Below are 27,455 nucleotides of genomic sequence, written 5' to 3'. Positions count from 1 at the left end.
TGTAGATTCATCCTGAGGAAAAAGAAACATGATACAGGGAGGATGAGGCAACTACAGCTGAATATGGAAGTCAGGGATAGCATAAAAGCAAAAGAGAAAGCATCGAATGGGTGAAGGGTAGTGGGAAACCAGAGAATTGGGATGCTTCAAGACCAACAGGGGGCAACAAAAAAAAAGGAGGGAGAAGATTAAATATGAGGCTAAGCTAGCCAGTAATATAAAGAAAGACTGTAAGAGTTTCTTTAGATATATGAAGGGCAAAAGAGAGACAAAAGTAGACATTGAGCCGCTGAAATATTACACGGGATAGTAGTGAGGAACAAAGAAATGGCTGAGGAACTGAATAATTACTTTGTGTCAGTCATCACAGTGAAAGACATGAGTAATATCCAAAAACTTCAGGAGTGGAGAGAGAGTATGGTGGCCATCACCAAGGAGAAGGTACTACAAAAACTCAATGGCCTGAAGGTGGATAAATCACCTGGACCAGATGGACTACAACTCAGGATTCTAAGGGGAGATAGCTGAAGAGACAGTGGAGGTGTTAGTAGCGATCTTTCAGGAATCACTAGAATCAGGGAGACTCCCAGAGGACTGGAAAAGCGCTAGCGTGACACCTCTGCTTAAAAAGGGGTGAGGGAATAGAATGAAAATTACAGACTGATTAGCCTAACCTTGGTCATGGATAAAATCGTGGAATGAATGGTGAAGGATGATATTTCTGATTACTTGGAAGTGTATGGTAAAATAGGGCAACGTCAACATAATTTCATCAAGAGGAGGTCAAGCCTGACAAATCTGCTAGCATTCTTTGAGGAAGTAATTATCAAGTTAGATAAAGGAGAGCCACGTGGACTTCTACTGAGTAAGATAAGAGTCCATGGTGTCAGCAGCAAGGTGCTAGCATGGATAGAAGCTTGACTGTCTGGCAGAAAGCAGAGAGTGGGGATAAAAGGATCCTTCTCAGGATGGCAGCCAGTGTTCTGCAAGTGTCAGTGTTGGGACGACAAATTATCACTTTATATATTAATAACCTAGATGAAAGAACTGAGGACATTTTGGCTAAGTTTGCAGACGATACGAAGATAGGTAGAGGGACAAGTAACAGTAAGGAGGTGGGGTGGCTGCAGAAGGATTTGGACAGTTCAGGAGAGTGGGCTAAGAAGTGACAGATGGAATACAACATGGGAAAATGTGAGGTCATGCACTTTGGTAGGAAGAATAGAGGCATGGATTATTTTCTAAATGGGGAGAAAATTCAGAAATCTGAAGAGCAATGAGACTTGGGAGTCCTAGTGCAGGATTCTCTCAAGATAACTTGCAGGTTGAGTCAGTAGTTAGGCAAGCAAATGCAATGATAGCATTTATTTTGAGAATAGGCAGAAATTTAAAAAGTAGGTCCTCAAGGGTAGTAATATCTGGATTACTCCCAGTGCTATGAGCTAGTGAGGGCAGGAATAGGAGGATAGAGCAGATGAATGCATGGCTGAGGAGCTGGTGTATGGTAGAAGGATTCACATTTTTGGATCATTGGAATCTCTTTTGGGGTAGAAGTGACCTGAACAAGAAGGATGGATTGCACCTAAATTGGAAGGGGACTAATATACTGCAGGGAAATTTGCTAGAACTGCTTGGGAGGATTTAAACTAGTAAGGTGGGGGTGGGACCCAGGGAGATAGTGAGGAAAGAGATCGATCTGAAATGGGTACAGCTGAGAACAGAAGTGAGTCAAACAGTCAGGGCAGGCAGGGACAAGGTAAGACTAATAAATTAAACTGCATTTATTTCAATGCAAGGGGCCTAACAGGGAAGGCAGATGAACTCATGGCATGGTTAGGAACATGGGACTGGTATATCATAGCAATTATGGAAACATGGCAGGATGGGCAGGACTGGCAGCTTAATGTCCCAGGATACAAATGCTACTGGAAGGATAGAAAGGGAGGCAAGAGAGGAGGGGGAGTGGCATTTTTGATAAGGGATAGCATTACAGCTATGCTGAGGGAGGATATTCCCCGAAATACATCCAGGGAAGTTATTTGGGTGGAACTGAGAAATAAGAAAGGGATGATCACCTTATTGGGATTGTATTATAGACCTCCCAATAGTCAGAGGGAAATTGAGAAACAAACTTGTAAGGAGATCTCCGCTATCTGTAAGAATAATAGGGTAGTTATGGTAGGGGATTTTAACTTTCCAAACATCAACTGGGACTGCCATAGTGTTAAAGGTTTAGATGGAGAGGAATTTCTTAAGTATGTATTCAGTATGTGGATGTACCTACTAGAGAAGGTGCAAAACTTGACCTACTCTTGGGAAATAAGGCAGGGCAGGTGACTGATGTGTCAATGGGGGAGCACTTTGGGGGCAGCGACTATAATTCTATTCGTTTTAAAATAGTGATGGAAAAGGATAGACCAGATCTAAAAGTTAAAGTCCTAAATTGGAGAAAGGCCAATTTTGACAGTATTAGGCAAGAACTTTCAAAAGCTGATTGCAGGCAGATGTTTGCAGGTAAAGGGACGGCTGGAAAATGGGAAGCCTTCAGAAATGAGATAACAAGAATCCAGAGAAAGTATATTCCTGTCAGGGTGAAAGGGAAGGCTGGTAGGTATAAGGAATGCTGGATGACTAAAGAAATTGAGGGTTTGGTTCAGAAAGAGGAGGAAGCATATGTCAGGCATAGACAGGATAGATCAAGTGAATCGTTAGAAGAGTATAAAGGAAGTAGGAGTATACTTAAGTGGGAAATCAGGAGGGCAAAACGGGGACATGAGATAGCTTTGGCAAATAGAATTAAGGAGAATCCAAAGGGTTTTTACAAATATATTAAGGACAAAAGGATAACTAGGGAGAGAATAGGGCCCCTCAAAGATCAGCAAGGCAGTCTTTGTGTGGAGCCACAGAAAATGGGGGAGATACTAAATGAATATTTTGCATCAGTATTTACTGTGGAAAAGGATATGGAAGATATAGACTGTAGGGAAATAGATGGTGACATCTTGCAAAATGTCCAGATTACAGAGGAGGAAGTGCTAGATGTCTTGAAACGGTTAAAAGTGGATAAATCCCCAGGATCTGATCAGGTATACCTGAGAACTCTGTGGGAAGCTAGAGAAGTGATTGCTGGGCCTCTTGCTGAGGTATTTGTACCATCGATAGTTACAGGTGAGGTGCCGGAGGACTGGTGCCACTGTTTAAGAAGGTGGTGTCACTGTTTAAGAAGGGCGGTAAACACAAGTCAGGGAACTGTAGACCGGTGAGCCTGACTTCGGTGGTGGGCAAGTTGATGGAGGGAATCCTGAGCGACAGGATGTACATGTATTTGGAAAGGCAAGGACTGATTCGGGATAGTCAACATGGCTTTGTGCATGGGAAATCATGTCTCACATCTTGATTGAGTTTTTTGAAGATTGATGAGGGCAGAGAGTAGACGTGATCTTTGTGGACTTCAGTAAGGTGTTCGACAAAGTTCCTCATGGGAGACTAATAAGCAAGGTTAGATCTCATGGAATGCAGGGAGAACTAGCCATTAGGATACAGAACTGGCTCAAAAGTAGAAGACAGAGGGTGGTGGTGGAGGGTTGCTTTTCAGTCTGGGGGCCTGTGACCAGTGGAGTGCCACAAGGATCAGTGCTGGGCCCTCTACTTTTTGTCATTTACATAAATGATTTGGATGTGAGCATAAGAGGTAACGTTAGTAAGTTTGCAGATGACACCAAAATTGGAGGTGTAGTGGACAGCGAAGAGGGTTACCTCAGATTACAACAGGATCTGGACCAGATGAGCCAATGGGCTGAGAAGTGGCAGATGGAGTTTAATTCAGATAAATGCGAGGTGCTGCATATTGGGAAAGCAAATCTTAGCAGGACTTATGCACTTAATAGTAAGGTCCTAGGGAGTGGTCCTGAACAAAGAGACCTTGGAGTGCAGGTTCATAGCTCCTTGAAAGTGGAGTCGCAGGTAGACAGGATAGTGAAGAAGGCGTATGGTATGCTTTCCTTTATTGGTCAGAGTACTGAGTACAGGAGTTGGGAGGTCATGTTGCGGCTGTACAGGACATTGGTTAGGCCACTGTTGGAATATTGCATGGAATTCTGGTTTCCTTCCTATCGGCGAGATATTGTGAAACTTGAAAGGGTTCTGAAAAGATTTACAAGGATGTTGCCAGGGTTGGAGGATCTGAGCTATAGGGAGAGGCTGAACAGGTTGGGGCTGTTTTCCCTGGAGCGTCAGAGGCTGAGGGTTGACCTTATAGAGGTTTACAAAATCATGAGGGCCATGAATAGGGTAAATAGACAATGTCTTTTCCCTGGGGTCGGGAGTCCAGAACTAGAGGGCATAGGTTTAGGGTGAGAGGGGAAAGATATAAAAGAGACCTAAGGGGCAACCTTTTCACGCAGACAGTGATATGTGTATGTGTATGGAATGAGCTGCCAGAGGATGTGGTGGAGGCTGGTACAATTGCAACATTTAAGAGGCATTTGGATGGGTATATGAATAGGAAGGTTTGGAGGGATATGGGCCAGGTGCTGGCAGGTGGGACTAGATTGGGTTGGGATATCTGGTTGTCATGGACGAGTTGGACTGAAGGGTCTGTTTCCATGCTGTACATCTCTATGACTTGAACATAAAAGCAGGGATGAACTTCTCAGGATCTACAAGGATCTGGTCAGACCTCATTTGGAGTATTGTGCGCAGTTTTGAGCTCCATATCTCAGGAAGGATGTGCTGGCCTTGGAGCGTGTTCCGAGGAGGCTCACAAGAATAGTCCTAGAAATGAAAAGCTCAACATATGAGGAATGTTTGAAGACTCTGGGTCTATACTTGATGGAGTTGAAAAGGATGAGGGGGATCTAACTGAAACATACAAAATCCTGAATGGCCTGGACAGAGTAGATGTTGGGAAGGTGTTTCCATTGGTAGGAGAGACTGGGATCTGAGGGCACAACCTTAGAATATAAGGAAAAACCTTTTAGAACGGGAGAAACTTCTTCAGCTCGAGAATGGTGAATCTGTGGAATTTGTTGCCATAGATGGCTATGGAAGTCAGGTCATTGAGCATGTTAAAGACTGAGATACATAGGTTCTTGAGAATAAAGGGGATCAAGGGTTACAGGGAGAAAGTGGGAAAACAGGGTTAAGAAACTTATCAGCCATGATTGAATGGTAGAGCAAACTCAATGGGCTGAATGGCCTAATTTCTGCTCCTATGTATTCACTGTACATAGAGGCGGTTCAGCACACTGGTTCTTTAGCTGTACTTTTACTAGTCCATAGTCCTTCATTGGCATCATTTGCTCCATGCATATCTGAAATATAATTCAATGCAGGCTTCAATGACAGTGGCCTTAACTTATCCCTGTATATTGATGTAGGAATCAAAGACACCACTGCACCTATATCCACGTCTACCTTTATTGTCTTATCCTTTAATTTGGGAACAACCCATAAATGATCAGTTTCACCTTGTACCAACAGGGTGTTTAACCAAAACTTTGCTGACTCTGGACCTTCTATTTCTCCCACAAATCCAGCTGATTCTCTGTCTATTCCCTGGCTGGCTGCATGGTTCCTATGTCTTGACCTTTGAATTGTCTCCTTTGACACTCTTTCTTGCTCGAGTTGTATCCAGCAATTTTAGGTAATATGGACTACTTGCTTACACCTGCAGCACTTGGGTTCTTGAGTCTAATATGTTGACTCCTTGTGGCTACTGTTGCCACATTGGCAACATTCTGTGGTTGGTAAAGCACATTGCTGAGTTTTCACTGTTCTATGCTCCTTGGTATTGTCAATCAACTTTGTTGCCTCACTGGTGGCCTACTCCATCGAGGTAGCAATTTCGAAATATGCCTCGAAATCTAGGTCTCTCCTTGTTAGTTACTTCTGTTAGATGGCTTTGTGTCAGAGGTCCTGCAAGGTATCTTTGAGAAAGCCTCCAAATTCACCATGTTCTGCTAATCTCTCTATGTTGGCCACAAATTTGGTGATGGACTCTCCATTGTACTGAACCGTTTATAAAAATGGAAAAGTTCTGCAAGTAACTTCTGAACACTTTGCATTGTTCCTGGTATGTCTTCTCCATGGATTTCTTTGATTGCACCCGACTCCTGAGAATCATGAAGGTCTTGCTACCAATCGTATGCAAAAAACCTATTATGATTAAATCTTCAGTCACATTATTCACCTTTAATTATGCCTCAAAATGTTTGGTGTACTGTATCCAACTTTTTGTCTCTTCACCAAATGGTCTCATTGCTTCAAATTGCCCTGCCATTTTGTTTTCCTGCTACTTGAGTTCGGTAGCTGTTCGCAGCTCAAGTTCCCTTGGTGAATGGTCTCTGTGCTGGCAGCTCTCTCACTGACTGTCTTAGCACCATGCTGAGGACTTCCCTCTTCAAATATTGGCAGCGGTTTGAGTCATAGAATCATTGAATCCCTGAAGTGCGGAAATAGGCCATTCAACTCATCAAGTCCTCTCATGACCGTCGCTCTCAGCATATTCCCTGTTGCATTGTGCTCTTCCCTGACATCAATCACAACCACTTCCCTCAATGTTACCTCACAATCCTGCACCACTTTGGAAGTATGGGTGATATCCTTCCTCGCAACAAATGAAAAAGCGTTCAAACAGGTTTGCTGGCCAAATTCCACTCTCATTGTTAGACATCACTAGAACCATAAATAAAACATGAGGTCAATGGTGGGTAAACTAGAACAGAGAATTTATTGTGCATCCTCTCAGTTCCATAGTCAGTCCTACACTGCCTCCCTTATCTCGCATGCAGGATCATCTGACCCACTCTCTTAAAGGGGCAACACCACATAACTACATCCATAACAACTAGCTCTCTCATTGAAACCATTAAAATTTATTGTGATAGTGAGGGTCCTAGTACCAATCCCTGCAATACTCCTCTAGTCAATGCCTGCCATTCAGAAAAAGATCCATTTATTCCTACACTTTGTTTCTTATCTGCTAACCAATTTTCTATCCATCTCAATTCACTACCCCCAATCCCATGCTCTTCAATTTTATTCAGTCATGTCTTATGTAGGGCTTTGTTGAAAGCCTTCTGAAAGTGCAAACAAATCATATTCACTGACTCTGGTGATAACTCCACTAGTTACATCCTGGAGAATTTTGGTAGATTTGTCAAACATGCTTTCCTTTTCTTAAAACTATGCTGGCTGTGTTTGATTCCACTACTATTTTCTTAGTGCTGTACAATAAAATCCTTGATTATAGCATCTTCCACATTACCAAAGCCAGACTTGCTGGTTGATAATTCCCTGCTTTCTTGCTACCTCCTTTTTTAAACAGTTGGGTTATATTAGCTATCCTCTAATCTGTAGGAACTGTTCCAGAGTCTAAAGAATCTTGCAAGATGACCACTAATGCATTCACTGTTCCGAGCAGCACGTACTTAAGCATTCTGTGATGTAGATAATCAGGCCCTGGGAATTTATCATCCTCATCAATTTCTTCATCACCCTTGCTCCACTAAAACTGACTTGCTTCAGTTCTTCCCTCTCATTAAAGCCTGTGTTCCCTGTCAGTTCTAGAATGTTATTCATGTCCTCCTTTATGAAAACAGAAATGGAGTATGAGTTTACTTCATCAGCCATTGCTTTATTCCTCACTATAAATTACACCGTTTCTGACTCTAAGCTACATTGGTTTTCACAAATCTTTTTCTCCTTACATACCTAAAGAAACATTTTATAGTTAGTTCTTACATTCTCCACAAGCTTATTGTCATACTCTATTTTCCTCTTCTTAATCCTCAGTCCTCCTTTGCTGACATCTAAACTCTTCCTAATGCTCAGATCTGTTGGTGTTTCTTGCCGATTCGTGTGTCTTTTTTTTGCATTTAATACTATCCCTAACTTCCCTCATAAGCCATGGTCTAGTCACTGTTCTCTTTGCACTTGTGTGCCAGAGAGGAATAAACAATTTTTGTAGTGTACACATTCACTCTTTGAATGTTCGTCATTGCCCATCTATCCACTGTCATTCCTTTCAATAACATTTCCCCATCCATTATAGCCAACTCACATCTCATACCATTGTAGTTTCCCTTATTAAGATTGAGCACCGTAGTCTCAGAATCAACCAACTCACTCTCCATCTTGATGAAGAAATCTATGTCATGCTTGCTCATTCTCAAGGAGATCTTTCAGAACTACATTATCAATTATTACATTCTCATTATGTCATAGCCAAACTAAGATAGCCTGTTCTCTAGTTGGCTCCTGAAACTATTTGTCAAGAAAACCACCCCATATACTGTCTAGGAATTCCTCCCCTACAGTATTGTGACTAATTTTATTTTCCAAATCTATGTGCAAATGAAAGTCATCCAAAATTACTGATGTTCCTATACCACATACATCTTTGTTTAATAATATTTTCAACATCACTACAATGCGGTGGTGGTCTATACACCACTTCCACTAATTTATTTTGCTCATTGGAGTTTCGTAACTCAATCCACACAGATTCTATATTGTCTGAGCTAATATTTTTCTTCAATATTGTGTTTATATCTCCTTTAATCAGTAAAGCAACTCCACAGCTTTTTTCCTTCTTAAATAATGAAAAGATCTGTATGTTTATTTCCCATCCCCTGTCACCCTGCAGCCATGTCTCCGTCATCCCACTATATGATACCTATTCACATCTATTTGCACGATTAATTCAGCCACTTTATTTTGAATGCTCCACGCGTTCAGGCACAAAGTCTTAAGGTTGACCTTTTTAATGTTCCTTGTCCCATTCCCACGATTTTTTACCATTGCTTTTTATTCTTCTGCCAATCACTTCTCTTAGTCCCCTTTCTATCTTTTGTTCTTGACCTTGATTTCCCCTACCTCTGACTCCTTGCATCGGTTCCTATACTCCTGCCAATTTAATCTAACTGCCCCCCAACCACCCTAACAAATTGGGCTCTTTGTACTAGTCCTACCTACACCAGAACTGGTTCAAATTTGAAAATCTCCCCCTCATACTACCTCTTTAGCCATTTGAACATCCAATACATCCTGGAGGCAACTTACCATCCTGGATTGCGGCTTCAGAAGTGCCTATAAATTCCCATTACAACTGAATCCCCTATGACTACACATCAATCCATGATGCCACAAATTTGACTATTGCCGATTTCCCCTGAGAGGCCATTCCCTTCAGTAGTATTCAAAGTGGTCGATCTGTTTTTCTGAAGAATGGACAAAAAGGATTTCTGAATTACCTGCTCAATATTCTCTCTCTACCTGAAGGTTACCTATTCCTTTTCTAAATCTTAGTCTGTGATGTGACTATTTTTCCATATTTGCTATCCATGATTCTCTCCGCTTCGCCTATCCTCCACAATGTCTCTAGACCTACTCAAGCTCTGAAATCCGGGCATCCAGGAGCTGCAGCTGGCAGTACTTCCTGCACACATGCTGGTACCGTGCACCTGAAATTTGCCCAGCTTCTCACATTGAGTGGGAGGAACACAGCACGGCTTTGAGTCCTCCTTCCATCTTTGACCACTTCAAAATAAAAATGGGTGTATGCACCAGCTTCTCAAACCAGACATTTAGAGAAAGGAGATTGGGAGGGGGGGGGTAGGCTGAAGAGTAGGGTGGGGGAAATGGGAAGGTGTGCGGGGGGTGGAATTTAGGTGAAGAGGGAGAGGTGGAGGGATAGGGTGAATTCTGGGGGTGGATGGGTGAGGAGTAGGAGCTGGTGTGCTGGCGAGCTCATTTTCTCCACCTCCCCATACCCACTCTAACCTCACCCCCTCCGAACGTGAAGCGCTCCACACCAACACCCGGTTCACCATCAAACCCGCTGACAAAAGTTGAGGCGGTGTAGTCTGGTCAATGGATGTCTATGTTGCAGAGGCGAAATGCCAATTCTCCGACACCACGTCTTACCTCCCCTTGCCCACAACCCGCTGCGACCTGTCATGCTAAAATCACTCGCACTGTCAGCGCCTCATTGCTTCCGGTGATCTCCCCTGAAATGCCTCCAATCTGATAGTCCCCCAGCCCTGCACTGCCCGGTTCTACCTGCTCCCTAAAATCCACATGCCCACTACCCCGGCTGACCCATCTGTCTCGGCATGCTCCTGTCCCACTGAACCCATCTTGTCCTACCTCAACTCCATCCTGTCCCCCTTGGTTCAGGCACTTCCCACCTACATCTGTGACACCAACCACACCCTCCACCTCTTCAATAACTTCTAGTTCCCCGGCCCCCAACGCTTTATCTTTACTATGAATGTGCAGTCCTTATACATATCCATACCGCACGAGAATGGTCTCCAGGCCCTCAGCTTCTTCGTCTCCAACAGACCTATCCAGACCCACTCCACCGTGCTGAACTGGTCCTCACCTTTAATAACTTTTCCTTTAACTCCTCTCATTTCCTCCAAATCCAGGAGCTGGCCATAGGCACTTGGCTAGGCCCAAACTACACCTGCCTCTTTGTTGGTTATGTCGAACAGTCACCTTTCAGTACCTCCACAGGCACTGTGTCCCATCTCTTCCATCAGTATGTCGATGACTGCATCGATGCAGCATCCTGCACCCAGGCTGAACTGGAGCAGTTCATTGACTTCGCCCACAACTTCCATTCCACCCTTAAATTCACATGGCCCGTCTTGGACACCTCCCTCCCCGTTCTTGACCTCTCCATTTCCATCTCTGGCGACAGTCTCCAGATGAACGTTTATAATAAACCCACAGACTCTCACAACCACCTGGACTACACACCTCCTCTCACCCAGTATCCTGCAAGAACTTCATCCAGTTCACCCAATTCCTCAATTTCCGCCACATCTGCTCGTACAAAGAGACATTCCCACTCCCAAGCATCCCAGATATCCACCTGTTTCAAACAACATGCTTTCCACCCCATCATCCAGACAGCTCTCCACTACACCACCTCCATTCCCCATTGCACGACTCTAAACACCCCCCAACAAATGCAAAAAAGACAGAATCCCCCTTAGTCTCACATACCACCCCACCAGCCTATGCATCCAATGCATCATCCTAAAACACTTCCACCAACTGCAACTAGACAACACTCCCAAGAACATCTTCCCATCCCCATCCTCTCTGTTTCCACAAGGATTGTTTCCTTTGCCAGTCCTTGGTTTGCGCCACTCTCACTACCAAACTCCCCTGAACCCCTAAATTCCTTCCCCTGCAACCAGAAAAGATGCAAAGTCTGCTGGCATACCAGCCCCCTCAGCTCTATCCAGGGCCCCAAACAGTCCTTCCAGGTTCACCTACCTCTCTTCCAATCTAGTTTATTGCATCAGGTGCTCCCGATGTGGTCTTCTCTACATCGGGGAGACCAAACATAAACTTAGGGAACTGTTTGCTGAGCATCTCAACTGAGCCCGCAGGGGTCAACCAGACCTCCCAGACAGCGCCCATTTTAATTCCCCTCCCCATTCCCTTTCCAACATGACCATCCTTGGCCTCCTCCATTGCCACAATGAACCAAACTGCAAATTAGAGGAACAACACCTCATCTTCTGCCTGGGCAGCCTACACCCCAGAGGACTCAACCTTGAGTTTTCAAATTTCAAACAACCTCCCTTCTCGTCCCAGCCACTAACCCTCCCTTCTTCCATTCCTCCCAGCCACCCACCACATTCATTCCTCCCATTAACCAACCAGGTCATACCCTCTACCTGTCTTCACCCATTCCCACTTCACCAGTCTGGCTCTGCCACTCATTTTAACTGCAGCTCCCCCCACCACCCACCCCCAGTCCTGAAGAAGAGTTACACCTAGAGAGGTTTCCTCTCAGAAAAAGAACCAGAAGTGATATCACACACCACAACAGAGCAGGACAGATAAACAGCAAGCGGGACTGAACACCAATCCTTCATCAGAGGCTCACTGATGATGCTACCTAGCAAGGTAATGAAACGTCTGAGAACAAATCTATCAGCTCAGTGAGCAAATTTACAACCAGGTCTACAACCTGAGCTACAAATCTTTTCCAAAATTGTAATGTTAATGCTGTCTGTCTTTGGGAAGATCGAAATTATGTGTAAAAAGCCGTTAACATCTGACTAAAACAGAAAGCACCAGAGAAACTCAGCAGAGCTGGCTGCATTTGTGGAGAGGAAAACAGTGTGAATGCTTTGAGTCCAAAGATACTTCATCAAAATGAGTTCATCACTTCTGATGAAGGGTCACTAGACTTGAAACGTTAACTGTTTTTCTCTCCACAGATACTGCCAGACTTGCTGGGTTTCTCTACAGCTTTATGTTTTGGTTTCAGACCTCTAGCGTCCACAGTTCTTTGTTTTAAATTAATACCTGAGCAGATGTACAGGGAATTTTACTGTTACATTCCCACGTAATGCTACCAATCATTTAGACATATCATGGTTTTGGAGTTTCCATTGAACAGAAACATTTAAAAGGAGTGCCTGAATAAAAGAAAATGTCTTTTACTAATTTTAATCAAAAAATATGGAGAGACTGCACTAAAGAAAGAAATTTAGTAATCGTGTGGGAAAATTAATGAAATTGGGATAAATGTGATGAATGGTTTAAAAAAGGGGTATTGAATCTAAAGGTCACATAGCAACAGAATAAAATCAAAAGAAGGTTTACATCGAGGAAACCAAATGAACAGCTCACATCCATCATGGAAATAAACATGCAGCAGACCTCTACTGGGGAAACACTAGAAACAACAGGCTTTTACAGCATAAAATAAACAGATGATGAGCTTTGTTTATCTCTGCAAACATGGTAACTGGCTTTCAGAAAGGCCTTATCTCTGCAGTTACATTTGATCACTGAATCATGCATCCATGCACAGATTCAAAGTGGAATTTTTAAAACATTGATTCTTGGTATACTGCACATTAACTACTTTTCTGGTAACTAATATTAAGCGACCTGTAACAGAATACCACTCAATAACTCACTATAATTGTGATCTTTGAGATGCATTTTGAAAGCAATTTCAAATTGTTCACAGATATTAATGTTGATTAATACACTTGACTAGTTTTTGAAAATAGTGCGATTTTCATTGAACACACTTTGAATTGACATGGATAAAGCTTTGAAAACACTAAAGTTTACAAATAAAGCATTGATTTTCAAGAATACAAAGGTTTACTGCATAAAGTATAACATCAATTGATTGGATTTGCAATGAACATTCTAACTTTCTATAAAAATCAAGTCCTCATGATATTGAAAACTGAATCCGCAATAATTGGAAAGGTTATATTTTATATTTGCTGTAATTAAATTTAAGAGTACAGAAACAGATAATCCTATTGACAATTTCCTAACCTACTTTAATCTGCTCAAAATAAGGTCAATCCAGAGTTCTCTGAAATTTACAAATATAAACCATATATTTATATATATATGATTCTTGCATAGGGTCTTCTACTGTGCAGACTTGCGAGAGGTCCCAGGTTCGTAAATTGCCCATAGTGCTAGGTGCATTAGTCAGAGGGAAAGGGGTCTGAGTGGGTTACTCTTTGGAGGGACGGTGTGAACTGGTTGGGCCGAAGGGCCTGTTTCTGCACTGTAGGGAATCTATTCTAATCATAAATGTTGAGTTTCAAAGTATATAACTTTTAATGCTTTTGGTGAGGATTTGGCATTTCATATTGGGATATGCAATCAAACCTACTCTATAACGAAGGAATAAATGTCTTCATCTTGAGAACTTACACTTAACTACAAAAGTATCAGTCAATTAGTTACAAGTAGAGTTCTCTGACGAACATTTTGGACGACACAGAGCACTTGTTACCATATGATGATGTCAGGACGCCAATAACTTATGACTAAAATATGTAGGAAATTGGCAATATCAACACAGGAAGATGCATGATATATTAATCTAAATTGGTGCAGTCTATTACTAGTGAATATAAATTATATTTTCTGCATGGTAATGCTTTTCCTGCAAAACATCTGGTGTTCTAATACAAACACATAATGATAACACATAATCTTTTCTCCTACATTATATTTGACTAACTTCTGCATAACTGTCAGCTGTGGCTCAGTGGTACTGCTCCAGTTTCTGACTCAGGTTTTGGGTTCCATTCCCGCTGCAGCTGCTTGAGCACATAAGTCATTAGGTAAGACCTAGCCACTTCTCAAAGAAAAATCTTCACTTCCTCTGGGTTCTGTCCAACATTTATTTCTCCCCAAATATCATTAGCATAAATTATTGGTTTGAGGGACCGCGCTGTGCACAGATTGGTTGCCTTAATGTACCAACTAGGGGCAATTCTCAAGAACACCCATATCCTATACTTTGAAGCAAATAATTGGAATCAGCAAGGAATTTCAATAAGATGACTATCAGTAACAGTTAAATTGCTTTGATTGATCTGTATGAAGTAACCTCACCTCAAATGTCCATGCTTCTTCCTGGTCTCCATCCAAAAACATCATTGTTTCCTTCGAGACCTGTCCTGTTTGCATATGTAATGGTGATGCATGGAATTCAATTCTCTGCAGATTAAATCCCACTCCAATGCCTATTGCCTTTATAAAGCTTTCTTTCAAAGCCTAGAATGTAAAGAATTGAAACTTGGAACTCTTGACTTTTCGGAATTAGACATGAGTTATATATAATCAGGTGGTTAATTAATCTTCAAGTAGAATTAAACTATTTAATATAACATTGGAGTGTTCAAACAAAATTCCTCATAATGTGAACACCAACACAGAGTTAAGTAATACCTAGAAAATCACATCAAACATAATAGCGACAAAATGGAATTATATATCATTAAAAGAAAAATAAGTCATTTGGCCCAACTGATCAATTCTAGAACTTTTGTGCCATAAAAGCCCCCTCCACCCTTCATCACTTACTCTTGGGGAAGGTTTAATCAAATGGTGAAAGCTATAACATTAGAGATAAAAAACATAACGCACACAGAATTGGGAGACAGCACTCAAATAGAAATGAGGAGTCAGAATAAGAGTAAATACAAAGGTCTAGTTTAGTAAAAGCAAAATACTACGGATGCTGGAAATCTGAAGCAAACACAGAAAATGCAGGAGAAACTCAGCAGGTCTGACAGCACCTGCAGAGGGAAACATTTCGAGAGTTACATTTCGAGTCCTATGGACTCTTCTTCAGAACTTTCCGAATGTCTAATTTAGGTCTGTTATATATGTATGTGAATTTGGAATAGTAAATAAAATTACTGAGCTGTACAGCCAGTTGAAAAATACAGGTTCAGAAATTCTGACGCTGCACTAGATGTCCATGTGGAATCCCCACTTAGCTGACCCTGTGGGATTTGCTCAGGATAACGAAATTTCTGACGAGCAATTCCTTGGTGAAGAACCTTACAAGAAAATCTGCTGTCCATGAAAATAGGGGAATTTGGAGGGGCCCAACTCACTTAAAGGTTAATAGTAACAGAGGAGAGGATTAAAACCGTCTCATAAATCCTGGGTAACTATTACACAGGCTCCAACTCACCACTGAATAGCACTATCAACTAATCCTCCACCTTGGCAGAATGATGGGACCTGGACCAGACAATTCTCCGTCCATCATTCCTAAAACTCTTTATTCCAACTGGTTCTCAGCCCTACATTTCTCCTCCTGTGGACCTGCCATCTCCCTCCCAACTGCTGGACATGTGGCACAGCAAAATGTTAACTATTTCTGAATACAAGGTGTTCAGGAAATATAGGGAGGAAAATAGAAAGAATAGGGGGCAGAGTATTGAGGATACTGCAATAATGCTGAAGAGAGAGGATGTCTAGATGGGTTAAAGTCCAGATCTAATTGGTTTCATCTAATAAATAACTGAGGTTGCATTACATTTCTGTTTGTAATCTACTGGCCTCCAATTGGTGGAAGAGATATGCAGAAATAAATTTTCAAGAAATTTAGAGACATGCGAGAATTGTAGAGTAGTTATAACGTGAGATGCTAATTATTCTAACAGAGACTGTGACTAATAATGTAACGGGATAGTAACGTGATAAACAGAGAAAGAATGTAAGATGGGGAAGAAACATCCATGGCTAGCAAAGAAGTTAAAGATGATATAAAAACAAAAACTAAGGTATACCATATTGCAAAAGTGAGTGGCGGGCTGGAAGATTGGGAAAATTTTAAAGATCAACAAAGGATGATTAATAAAAGTCATCAAAAGAGCAAAGCTAAATTATTAAAGAAAGCTAGTGCAAAATATATAAATGGATAGCAAAAGCTTCTTTAAGTATATAAAAAGGAAGAAAATAGCTAAAGTGAATGTTGGTCCTTTGGAGGTTGAGACTGGGGAGTTAACAGAGAACACAGATGTGGAAGAGTCACAAAATCAAGATTTTGCTTCCATTTTCATGGTGGAGAATATAAGTATCATCCCAATCGAGGCAGCACGGTGGCTCAGTGCTGCCTCAAACACTGGATTTAATTCCAGCTTCGGGCGACTGTCTAAATGGAGTTTGCACATTCTCCCCGTGTTTGCGTGGCTTTCCTCTGGGTGTTCCAGTTTCCTCCCACAATCCAAAGACATGCAGGTCAGGTGAATTGGCCATGCTAAATTGCCCATAGTGTTAAGTGCATCAGCCAGAGGTAAATGTTGGGAAATGGGTCTGGGTGGGTTAGTCTTTGGAGGGTCGGTGTGGACTTGTTGGGCCAAATGGCCTGTTTCCATACTGAAGGGGATCTAATCTAATCCAATCCTACCAGGTAATGCAGGGGTTATAGAAAGGGAGGAATTTAGACAATCATCACTAAAGATTGAAGGCAGATAAGTTCCCAGAGCCTGATAACCTACATCCAGGGTCATAAAGGAAGTTGCAGAAAAAGACAGTCGATCAATTAGTTTGAATATTCTAAAATTCCCTGGATGCAGTGAAGGCAGAAATGGATTAGAAAAATGCCAAATTAACACACCTGTCCCAAAAGAGATGGAGGCTAGAAGTAGGATAAACCAGACAAGTTAGTTTAACATGTGTCATTGGGAAATTGCTAGAATCTATTATGAAGGAAGGAATAACAGAACATTTAGAAAGTCAAATTATAATCCATTAGTCAGCATGGTTTTATGAAGGTTAAATCATGTTTGATTAATTTGATAGAGTTCTTTGAAGATGTAAGAAGCAATACGAATAATGGCAATCCTGCAGCTGTAGTATGTCTGGACTTTTGCACAAAAGGTTATTCCACAAGGTACGATTGCATGGGATTAGGGGTAATTTATTAACTTGGATAGAGGATTGGCTAATCAACATAAAGGAAAGAATCAGGATAAATGTTTTTTTTTCCCCTAGTTCTCAAGATGTAACTGATGGGTTGCCACAGGTGCTTGAGCCCAACTATTTGCCATCAACATTAATAACTTAGTTGCAGGGAAAGAAAATGCAATAGCTAAATTTAAGAAGGACACTAAAATAGGTGGAAAGGTAAGTTGCAATCAGAAAATAAGAAATTTACAAATAGATATGGACAGGTTAGGTGGATGGGCCAAAATCTGGCTAATGAAGTTTAATGTGGATAAGTGTGAGGTTATCAATTTTGGTCAGAGAAATAGAAGGGCAACTCATTATCTAAATGGACAGAAACATCAGAGTGCTTTGGCACAGAGGGATCTAAGTGTCCTTGCACAGGAATTGCAAATAATTAGAGTGCAGGTACAGCAGGTAATACTGAAGGCAAATGGAATTTCAGCATTTATTGCTAAATGAATAGAGTATAAAAGTAGGAAAGCATTGCTGCAACTGTACAAAGCATTAGTGAAACTGCACCAGGAGTACTGTGCACAAACTGGTCTCCTTATTTGATCTAATTAGACTAGACTAGACTTACAGTGTGGAAACAGGCCCTTCGGCCCAACAAGTCCACACCGACCCGCCGAAGCGCAACCCACCCATACCCTTACATTTACCCCTTACCTAACACTACGGGCAATTTAGCTTGGCCAATTCAGCTGACCCGCACATCTTTGTGACTGTGGGAGGAAACCGGAGCACCCGGAGGAAACCCACGCAGACACGGGGAGAACGTGCAAACTCCACACAGTCAGTCGCCTGAGTCTACAGGCGCTGTGAGGCAGCAGTGCTAACCACTGTGCCACCGTGCCGCCCACGCTGAGGAAGGATGCAGTTGTATTAGAGGCAGTTCAGTTAGGTTCACTAGATGGACTCCTGGGATGACAGAGAGAGATGAAAAGAGATTCAGAGTTTAGGAGAATGAAAGGAGATCTAATTGAGGTATATAAGATGCTAAAGGGAATTGACATTGTAGATAGAGAAAGGAGTATTTCCATATGGGGCAATCTAGAATGAGAGGACATAGTTCAAGATAAGCAAGGAGAAATTACTTCTCTCAAAAGGTTGTGAACCTGTGGAACTCACCATCCCAGAGTGTAATGGATGCTGGGATATTGAGTAAATTTCTGGAGAAGATCGATTTTTAATTAACAATGGCTTGAAGGGTTATGGAAAATGGGCAGGAAAGTAGAGTTGAGGTTGAGATGCAATCAGCCATGATCATATCAAATGGATGAGCAGTGCAAGGGGCTTCATTATCTACTCTCTATGTTGTCCACTTGGGTAAGGTCAGATCAAAAAGCATAATAATATCAAAATTGAGAGAGATGCAAAGGGATCTAAGCATCTTTTTACGTAAATCACAAACTAGTGGCATGCAGGTACAGTAAGTAATTAGAATGACTCATAGCATGTTGGCCTTTTTTTGCAAGGCGCATAGAGTAGAAAAGTAGGGAAGTCTTACTTGAACTGAGGAAGACATTGGTAAGACGACATTTGCAGCACTTTGTACAGTTTTGGGCTCCCCCCATCTTAGGGGAGAATGTCCTTGCATGGGAAAGTAAGACATACATTTCTGCTTCACAGGATAGATGCTGAGAGTATGTTTCCTTTTAGGGTAGCATGTACAACTCAGCATAAGAGTTTAAAACAAGGTGTCTCCCATGACCAGGAATTTCTTCCATTAGAATATTTGGCATTTGCTTACGCACAAGGTCACTGAATATGTTCAAAGCTGATTTCAACACAGTTTTGAGTGATGAGTATTATGGGGAACATGGATGGAAGTGGCATTAAGGCTATAGCCATGACCTCATTGAATAGCAGAGCTGTCTCAAGGGGCTGAATGTATTATTTGTTCTCTCATTCCTTTTGACTTTATATTTGCATTTTAGTTTATATATTGAAGCTGGCTAAAACACTGATGCTCAAATATAACATACCCAGTGCCTATAAAACATATCCAGTTGCGCCCATTCATCACCTGCCATCTTGATTGTTTTCCATTCATAATCTGTGAATTGTCTGTTCATAATGCGGAAAAACTCTGCAACAGAGCTACTACCTATCAGAGATGTTAAGAAAAGAACAGTCAGTTACATTACTAATGGATAAATACTGATGAATGAAATTTAAAGAAAATCTCAGCTGTAAAAGCTCCAAATGATTAGGCAAAATTGGTACATTTAAAGATACAATATTGTCATTGAACACATACATACAGAAAAAAAAGGATTTCCCAATCCCCATTTTTTTTTGTAATTTATCATTGTGTTTTTGTTTGCATTTGTGGTACATTCAAGCTCAACAAAATGAACAATGAAATCAGTGAGCACTGGAATGGTAATATTTTTGTACCAGAGACTAGATTAGAGTGGTGCTGGAAAAGCACAGCAGTTCAGGCAGCATCTGAGGAGCAGGAAAATCAACGTTTCGGGCAAAAGCCCTTTTCCTGCTCCTCGGATGCTGCCTCAACTGCTGTTCTTTTCCTGCACCACTCTAATCTAGAATGTGGTTTCTAGCCTCTGCGGTCCTTGATTTTACCTAATATTTTTGTACCAGCCAATCCCAAGAGTATGACAAGATACCCTTTCTTCAAGGTCTCAGTGATATACTTCAGAAAGGCAAAATCTATCACAGCACAGTGAACATTTTACTTACATGCTTAGATACTATTTTCAATTCATATGAATAACTTAACATGTTATTATTTATTGCAAGAAGAATTTAACACAAAAGTATGGAGGTTATACTTCAGCTATTCAGGGCAATGTTAAGAGTCATAGATAACTACAGTACAGACAAAGGTTTTTGGCCAATAGCCGGGAGCAAAGCACTGACCTTTCTGGTACACCAACGGTCACTGCCTGTCACTCAGAAATAGATCAATTTATTCTGACTCGCTTTTCTATTTGTCAATTAATTCTGAATCCATGCCAATATATTATTCTCTTATCACATGTGATTTAACTTTGCCCATTAACCTTTTATGAGGGACATTATCAAAGTTTTTGGAAAATCCAAAATAACCATATCTACAGGTTCTCATATCTATTCTAGTAATCACATTATAAAAAATCTCCACTAGACTTGTTAATTATGATTTGCCTTTCATTTAGCGATGGTGGCTTTGTCCAATCCCACTAATGCTTTCTAAATATTCTGTTATTACACCTTTTAGAGCACTATAGCCTTTTATGTTAGGCTAACTGGTCTGTAACGGTCCATAATTATTTGTTTTTTTTAAATCTCTCCTTCTCTTTTTAAATAGTGGGTTATATTTGCCATCACCAATCTGCAGGAATTACTCCGGAGTCTATAGAATTTTGGAAGATGACCACCAATGCATCCAATATTTCTAGGGCCATTTTGTTTAGTACTCCGGAATGTTGATTATCTGGCCCTGCGGATTTGTCACTCTTTAACCCCATTAATTTTCCCAGCATCTTGCTTTTTTACTAATACTGATTCTTTCAATTCTACCATTCACTCGACCCTTATTTGAGCATATTTTTGTGAAGTCAGAACCAAAGTATATGTTCAATTCCTCTGCAATTTCTTTGTTTCTCAATAAAATTTGACTGTATGGAGTCTTTACTAATCTTTTTCTCCTCACGTATTTATAGTAGCTTTGACAGTTACCTTTATGTTTCCTGCAGTTTTACTTTGATACTCTATTTTCTACCTCTTCCTCAAACACTTTTTTTGCTGAATTCTAAAATGCTCTGAATCCTCAGGCTTGTTGTTTTTTTCAGTGATTAATACTCTGAAAATATACTCAATGAATTGGGTTTTATCTTTTCTTCAAATGGCATGGCTGCCTTAACAACTTAGAAGAATAAAATTAAATAAGACTCATAATGCTACATGCAACACAAAGCTAAGTGAAACAAAAAAATGTTTCCAGAGAATTGTTAAGAAATTACACAAACTATAATTAAAATTTGTAGTGAAAAATCATTAATTTTAATGTCGATGTTCTGTGAAATCTTGTTGTGATGGGCAATTACAGTACTTCTACAATTACCACAATTAACTAAGCAAAACTCTAAATCTATGCATTTAGCTGATGTAGCCTAAACACTCAAAGATAATAGGATATATCGAAAAACAAAAATCAATTAAAATAATGCGTTTTATTTTAGAAAAGGCAAGCGTTACAAAAAATGAAGTCAGAAAACATAGAATGGAAAGGGAATGACTAAAAAAATCACACTCCTACATATAGAGTACTCTGCTCAATTCAGGAGAACCACAGTTTATCATTCATTTGAAAAGTGAGTGAAAAGCAATCAACAAGTCACAGCAGATAGCTGATGACTGAACATGGTATACCTCACTAACAAGATCATTGTTTGGACAGAGCACCAATGTGTTTACAGCTGCAGAAGAAGTGAAGCATAATATATAATAAGACTTTATCAGTGTTTACAGAAGGACATTTGCACTACACTGGTCTAATTGTTCAATTCCAACCACTTGGAGATTTTAGAATAACCTGTAATAGTTACCGCTGTGGAGGTGGTATGCTGAAGGCTCGATTTATCACCATTTATTTATAAAAGTATTAAGCGAAAATTTCAGAGCGCTGATTTCACATTTGCCTGTTTGAGCAGCTGCTTTAAAATATATACCAAATACTCTGAATTTAACAGATAACAAGAACATGTGACCTTTCAAATACTTGTAAGAAAATACTATTAATACAAAGTACATGTCTGAGATTTAAGATGTCAACATAAATGTGAGATGTCAACATTACATGTGAGTTTGATTTTTAGAAATTACATTGAGTTGACCACTTTGATAAATATCGGCCCAAAAAGATCCTGTAATCGGTTAATGAACGGTGCCAGCTGGATTTGCTCAATTTCCAGATTGATGTCCATGATACTTTTTATTGTCAAGTTCTGAGAAGTTTGTTTTATAAATTGCATAGTACCCTCTATAGGACATTTCAGAATTCAGTGAACAAGGCTACCAACTGCATGTCTCCTTAACCAATCAGATTGAAGGAGTGTGAAACAAATAGAACTATCTGAACAAGGAAGACTAAGTGTGAATGGTATTTGAAATTGGAATTAGGTATGGAAAGAGAAGATTGGCTTGAGGAGAAAGAAGAATGTTAAAAAAATTGTTTTTAAAAACTCCAATAATTAAAAACTGAAAAAGCTAGACACACTTATAACATTCAGTACCCAACATGTTTATTAGCAGCAATAAACAATGATTGCATTGTTAGATGGGTAATTCACATTAAAATTACAACTTAAACAGGTGGCAGTCAAGATATGAGAAGTCTCTCCAAAAAATAAGAAAGATTATTTTTTATTAGTCATCAGATCTAAATTGTGAAATGAGTTTTGTTTTGGCAAGTCATGGACAAGCTGTATTTCTTGTATGTAGAAAGATAAGAGATTGAAAGTGGCCTGCAATCTGGTGTGGAGTGGACAATGGCAAACTCCATAAACTTAGATCTTGTATGTCTATGGATGCATTGGGGCAAATGAGGTTAATGAGTGCTCCAGCTAGGCAGCATTTAATCTTGACAAGATGAATAGCTACTAGAAGGCAAATTGTAACAAAAGTGTGCAGATTCCTGTTTAACACAGTAGCTATGCCACAAACCACAACAGAAGCTGTGTTCAGGATAAAGATGAGACTTTCGCTCCACAGGAATTGAGTGGTTTATTCTGTTCCAACATTATCATGGACAGATACATGTGAATGGGTAGTTTGGTGACAATGAGAGCAAATGGGTGATTTCCCAAGGCAAGGATCTCTCTCTACCTGCAGATATATTTGGCAGGTCTTGGCCAGTTCAGCCAGTGCTGAGCCACTCTTGGTGACAGACATTGAGCTGCCCTCACTTAGAACATATTCTGTGTCCTTGTTACTCTTGGTGCTGCTTCTAAGTGGTGTTCAAAATAGAGAACTATTATTTCAACTGTTGAGGGAGAAAGGTAGGCATTAGTCAGCAGTAGGCTTCCTTTCCAATATTGACCAAATGTTCCATTCTTCAGGATTTAGTGCAGGAAAAGGGTACAGATTCTTCACATGAGGTTACAATCTGAAAAGGTATCACCATAGAATTTATGTGACACCCACTATCAACCAGTTTTGGTAGTGCAAATCCAGCTGGCACTGTTCATTGACTGATTACAGGATCTTGTTGGGCCAACATTTATCAAAGTGGTCAACTCAATGTAATTTCTAAAACTCAAACTCACGTGTAATGTTGCTCATTTTTGTTGACATGAAGAAGTGTCCAGCAGCAGGTGTTGAAGGTAGGGACAGAAGTAGAGAGTCCTGATCAGAGAGCATAGGATAAGCTAAGCTCTTCTTAGCAGGTGCTGAGCCATTTGTGGGGATGGGGTCACTAACAAGAAGACGAATTCCAGAAAATATATGAAGTTCTCTCAACCTTTCCAAAGAAGCCTTGCATGTTTGAACAGAGATTTAAACAGTCTGATTCCAACACTAGCTCCTTAATGTCTCAGGCATTTGTACTGATGACTACTTCCATGAATAAGTGGGGACCTGCATGGGGCATCCAATGTATTAGGCATCAAATTAATGGTCTGAATATTTTATCTGTCAGTTTAAATAGAATGTAGGAAAGCTTCAACTTGACTGTCCAATACCACTCTGAAGTGCAGCAAAGCCTCTATAGCACTGAGCTGGAGTGGAAGGCCTTATGGCTTATGAAAGGGACGGTAGAAAAACAGAATGTGGAAATGGAACACTGGTCAAGGCGCTGTACATCTCTTACCTTGCCCCCTTAGTAAAGGTTTCATATGGTACCTCCTGACCAGGTGTCCATGGGAGTAGTCTGGAGGTGTTCTGATGCACTACAAAATCAGCACCTTCTTCTCATGTTGTATAAAATGGTGTTCCTTTTTCAAGTCTGTTTGTCGCATCCTGGTTCTGGTAAGTGGAAGATGAAAGCTGCAATGTCATGTCTCCTTTTATCAGTGGTTAAGTTCTGTGCTGTTTTGTGCAGTGCAGCATGCCACAATCATTCTGTGCTAAATGCAGCTTGCTGGCACATACCGGAAGGTGTCTCCAGATTAATTTATTCACCTGAGTTACATCTTCAACTTCCCAATGGCTGGCTCAATGACCACTCCTATGCTTGCGTTGTACTTTTCCTGGGACAGTCTCCCGATAGTACTCATCTGTTACATCCTTTGAGGGTAGCCCTTAAATTCAAGGACTTGACTATTCATAATGAAAAAACATGGCAGCTTGCATGAGACCTCGCACAAGAACACATATCTTGCCCTTAAGTGAAATGGCCACTGAATGGTGTTTTTTTTATGACTACCACCAATCCGGCTCTTACAGAGTGGCTGCTCACTTAAGTCTGCTATTTACATTGATGATTGCTAATCTGTATTGGTTTGTTGTCAAATCGAGGAAGAGTCAAAAGTAATTTCTCAGCTGGTTTGCTTTCATTTCCTTCAACATTGTATATTCAATTGTAAAAGGTTAGTAATATTCACAGCTCTAAGAATATCAAAGGAGTTCACAAATTAAACGTGCAGAGTACCACAATATGTATCTGACAAAGCTTTGGCTATGTATATTTCCAGCTCAGAGTGCCATCTTGTGGAATTTCCTGATCCCTACAGTGATAACAAATTTTAAACTTGTAATAAATACTCCCTGACAGAAATTCATAGATGTGATTTCAACAAATTTTGAGATTCTAAACATTTGACATTACACCATAAAATTCTGGCAAGTGTTTAGTAATGAAATTGAAAAGCTGGTAGGAGTTAATTCATTTTCAAGATATGTTGTCTCTTTCTTCTCCCTCCACTTACTCCAACCATAGCTTTGGCAAATAGGGTTAAGGAGAATCCAAAGGGATTCTGCAAACACCTTAAGGACAACAGTGTAACTAGGAAGAGAATATGACCCCTTAAAGAGTAGCAAGACCACCTATGGGGGAGATACTAAAGGAGTATTTTGCATCAGTATTTACTGTGGAGAAGGATATGGAAGACAGGGAATGTGGGGAAATAATTGGCGACATCTTGAAAAATGTCCATATTACAGAGTAGGTAGTGCTGGACATTTTTAAATGCATAAATGTGGATAAATCACTGGGACATGTTCAGGTGTACCCTATGTGGGAAACTAGGGAAGAAATTGCTGGGTCCCTTGCTGAGATATTTGTATCATCGATACATACAGGTGAGGTGCTGGAGTACTGGAGGTTAGCTAACGTGCTGCGATTGTTTAAGAAAGGTAGTAAGAAAAAGCCAGGGAATAAGAGACCAGTGAGCCTGAAATCGGTGGTGGGCAAGTTGTTGGAGGCAATCCTGAGGGACAGGAATTACATGTACTTGAAAAGGCAAGGACTGATTAGAGATAGTCAACATGGCCTTTGTGAGTGGGAAATCATGTCTCACGAGCGAAGAAGTAAGAAAGGAGACTGCTGAGGGTAGAGTGGTAGATGTGATCTATATGGACTTCAGTAAGGCATTCAACAACATTCCTCATGGTAGACTGGTTAGTAAGGTTAGATCACGCGAAAAACAGGAAGAACTAGCCATGTGACTACAGAACTGGCTCAAAGGTAAGAGACAGATGGTAGGGATGGAGGGTTGCTTATCAGACTGGAAGCCTGTAACCAACCGTGTGCCACAGAGATTGGTGCTGGGCCCACTGCTTTCTGTCATTTATATAAATGATTTGGATGTGAACATAGAAGGTACGATGTGACGATGCTGTCACTTTAAAAAGGTTCTTTTGTCCTTTTTTTGTCGTAAAGGCAGAGTTGCTGAAATGTCTGGGCAAGAGCCGAGTTTAACAATGGCAGGGGGAGTTGTCAGTTCTCCCCATTCAGGTTTTTTCTAGCTTCTTTCAGTTGTAACAGTGAGAATCGGCTGCAGTCCAGAGAAAGGTTCCAAGCTTCAGCAGTTGATTCTTGACTGGCTTCACTCTCTGAAATCTCTCTTGCCTGTAAGAACTGGTGTTTGAATTTACCTTTTGCCAAGGGGTATGTTTAGGGGATGTTGCGGGAGTTGAAACAGCTACTTAACCATTTGAAAACTCAACCAACTTGATAACTAAGTTATTCTAAATTCTGTTTTCTTTTCAAACATGCAACAACACAGTACAGGGCCTTTGGCCCTCCATTTTGAGGCAGCCTTTTATACTACTCTAAGATCAGACTAACTGACATACCCTTCATTGTACTATCTTCCATGTGCCTATCCAAGAGTCACTTAAATGTCCCAACTCCACTACCACTGCCAGCAGTGCATTCCACTGTGTAAAGAATCTACCTATGCCATGTTCCTTAAACCTTTCTCCAATCACCTTAAAATTATGCCCCCTTGTGATAGACATTTCTGCCATGAGAATAAGTCTCTGGCTATCCACTCTATCAATGCCTCTCAACATCTGTACACCTCTCTCAAGTCATGATTTGGAGATGCCAGTGTTGGACAGGGGTGTACAAATTTACAAATCACACAACACCAGGTTTAATTGGAAGCACTAGTTTTCAGAGACAACCACCTGATGAATGAGCGGCACTCTGAAAGCTAGTGCTTCCAATTAAATCTGTTGGACTATAACCTGGCATTGTGTGATTTGTAACTCTCTCAAGTCACCTCTCATCGTTCTTTGCTCCAATGAGAAAAGCCTTAACTCCCTCAACCTTTCTTCATCAGATATGCCCTCTAGTCCAGGCAGCATCCTGGTAAATCTCCTCTGCACCCTCTCCACATCTTTCCTATAATGAGGCAACCAGAACTGAACACAATATTCCAAGTATGGTCTAACTAGGGTTCTATAGAGCTGCAGCACAACCTTGTGGTTCTTAAACTCAATCCCTCTGCTAATGAAAGTCAACACATCCTACGCCTTCTTAACAACCCTATCAACTTGGGTGGCAACTTTGAGGGATCTATAATCATGGACCCAAGATCTCTCTGTTACTCCACTGTCAAGAATCCTGCCTTTACCCTATGTTCTGCACTCAAATTGGACCTTCCAAAGTGAATGACCACACTTGTCCAGGTTGAACTCCATCTGCCACTTAACAGCCTAGTTCTGCATCCTATCAATGTCCCATTGCAACCTACAACAGCCCTCAAAACTATCCACAACTCCAAAAACCTTTGTATCAT

General features: G+C 40.8%; 1 protein-coding gene across 3 annotated transcripts in view; it reads right to left on the bottom strand.

Moving 5' to 3' along the window:
* The window catches only part of aasdhppt (aminoadipate-semialdehyde dehydrogenase-phosphopantetheinyl transferase), an 86,537-nt gene that overhangs the window by 22,744 nt on the left and 36,338 nt on the right, over positions 1 to 27,455 (bottom strand). For all 3 annotated transcript variants that reach the window (XM_060826678.1, XM_060826680.1, XM_060826679.1), the window contains exons 3-4: positions 19,251 to 19,372; positions 14,413 to 14,574 (exon numbers count right to left, since the gene is read on the bottom strand). In XM_060826678.1, coding sequence (XP_060682661.1) covers positions 14,413 to 14,574; positions 19,251 to 19,372 — 284 coding nt within the window. The remainder of the gene's footprint in view (positions 1 to 14,412; positions 14,575 to 19,250; positions 19,373 to 27,455) is intronic.

Source organism: Hemiscyllium ocellatum, chromosome 6 (genome assembly GCF_020745735.1).
Source record: "Hemiscyllium ocellatum isolate sHemOce1 chromosome 6, sHemOce1.pat.X.cur, whole genome shotgun sequence".
NCBI classification, from domain to species: domain Eukaryota; kingdom Metazoa; phylum Chordata; class Chondrichthyes; order Orectolobiformes; family Hemiscylliidae; genus Hemiscyllium; species Hemiscyllium ocellatum.
The sequence above is the reverse complement of the archived record's forward strand: the minus strand, read 5'-3'. Positions and strand labels throughout refer to the sequence as shown.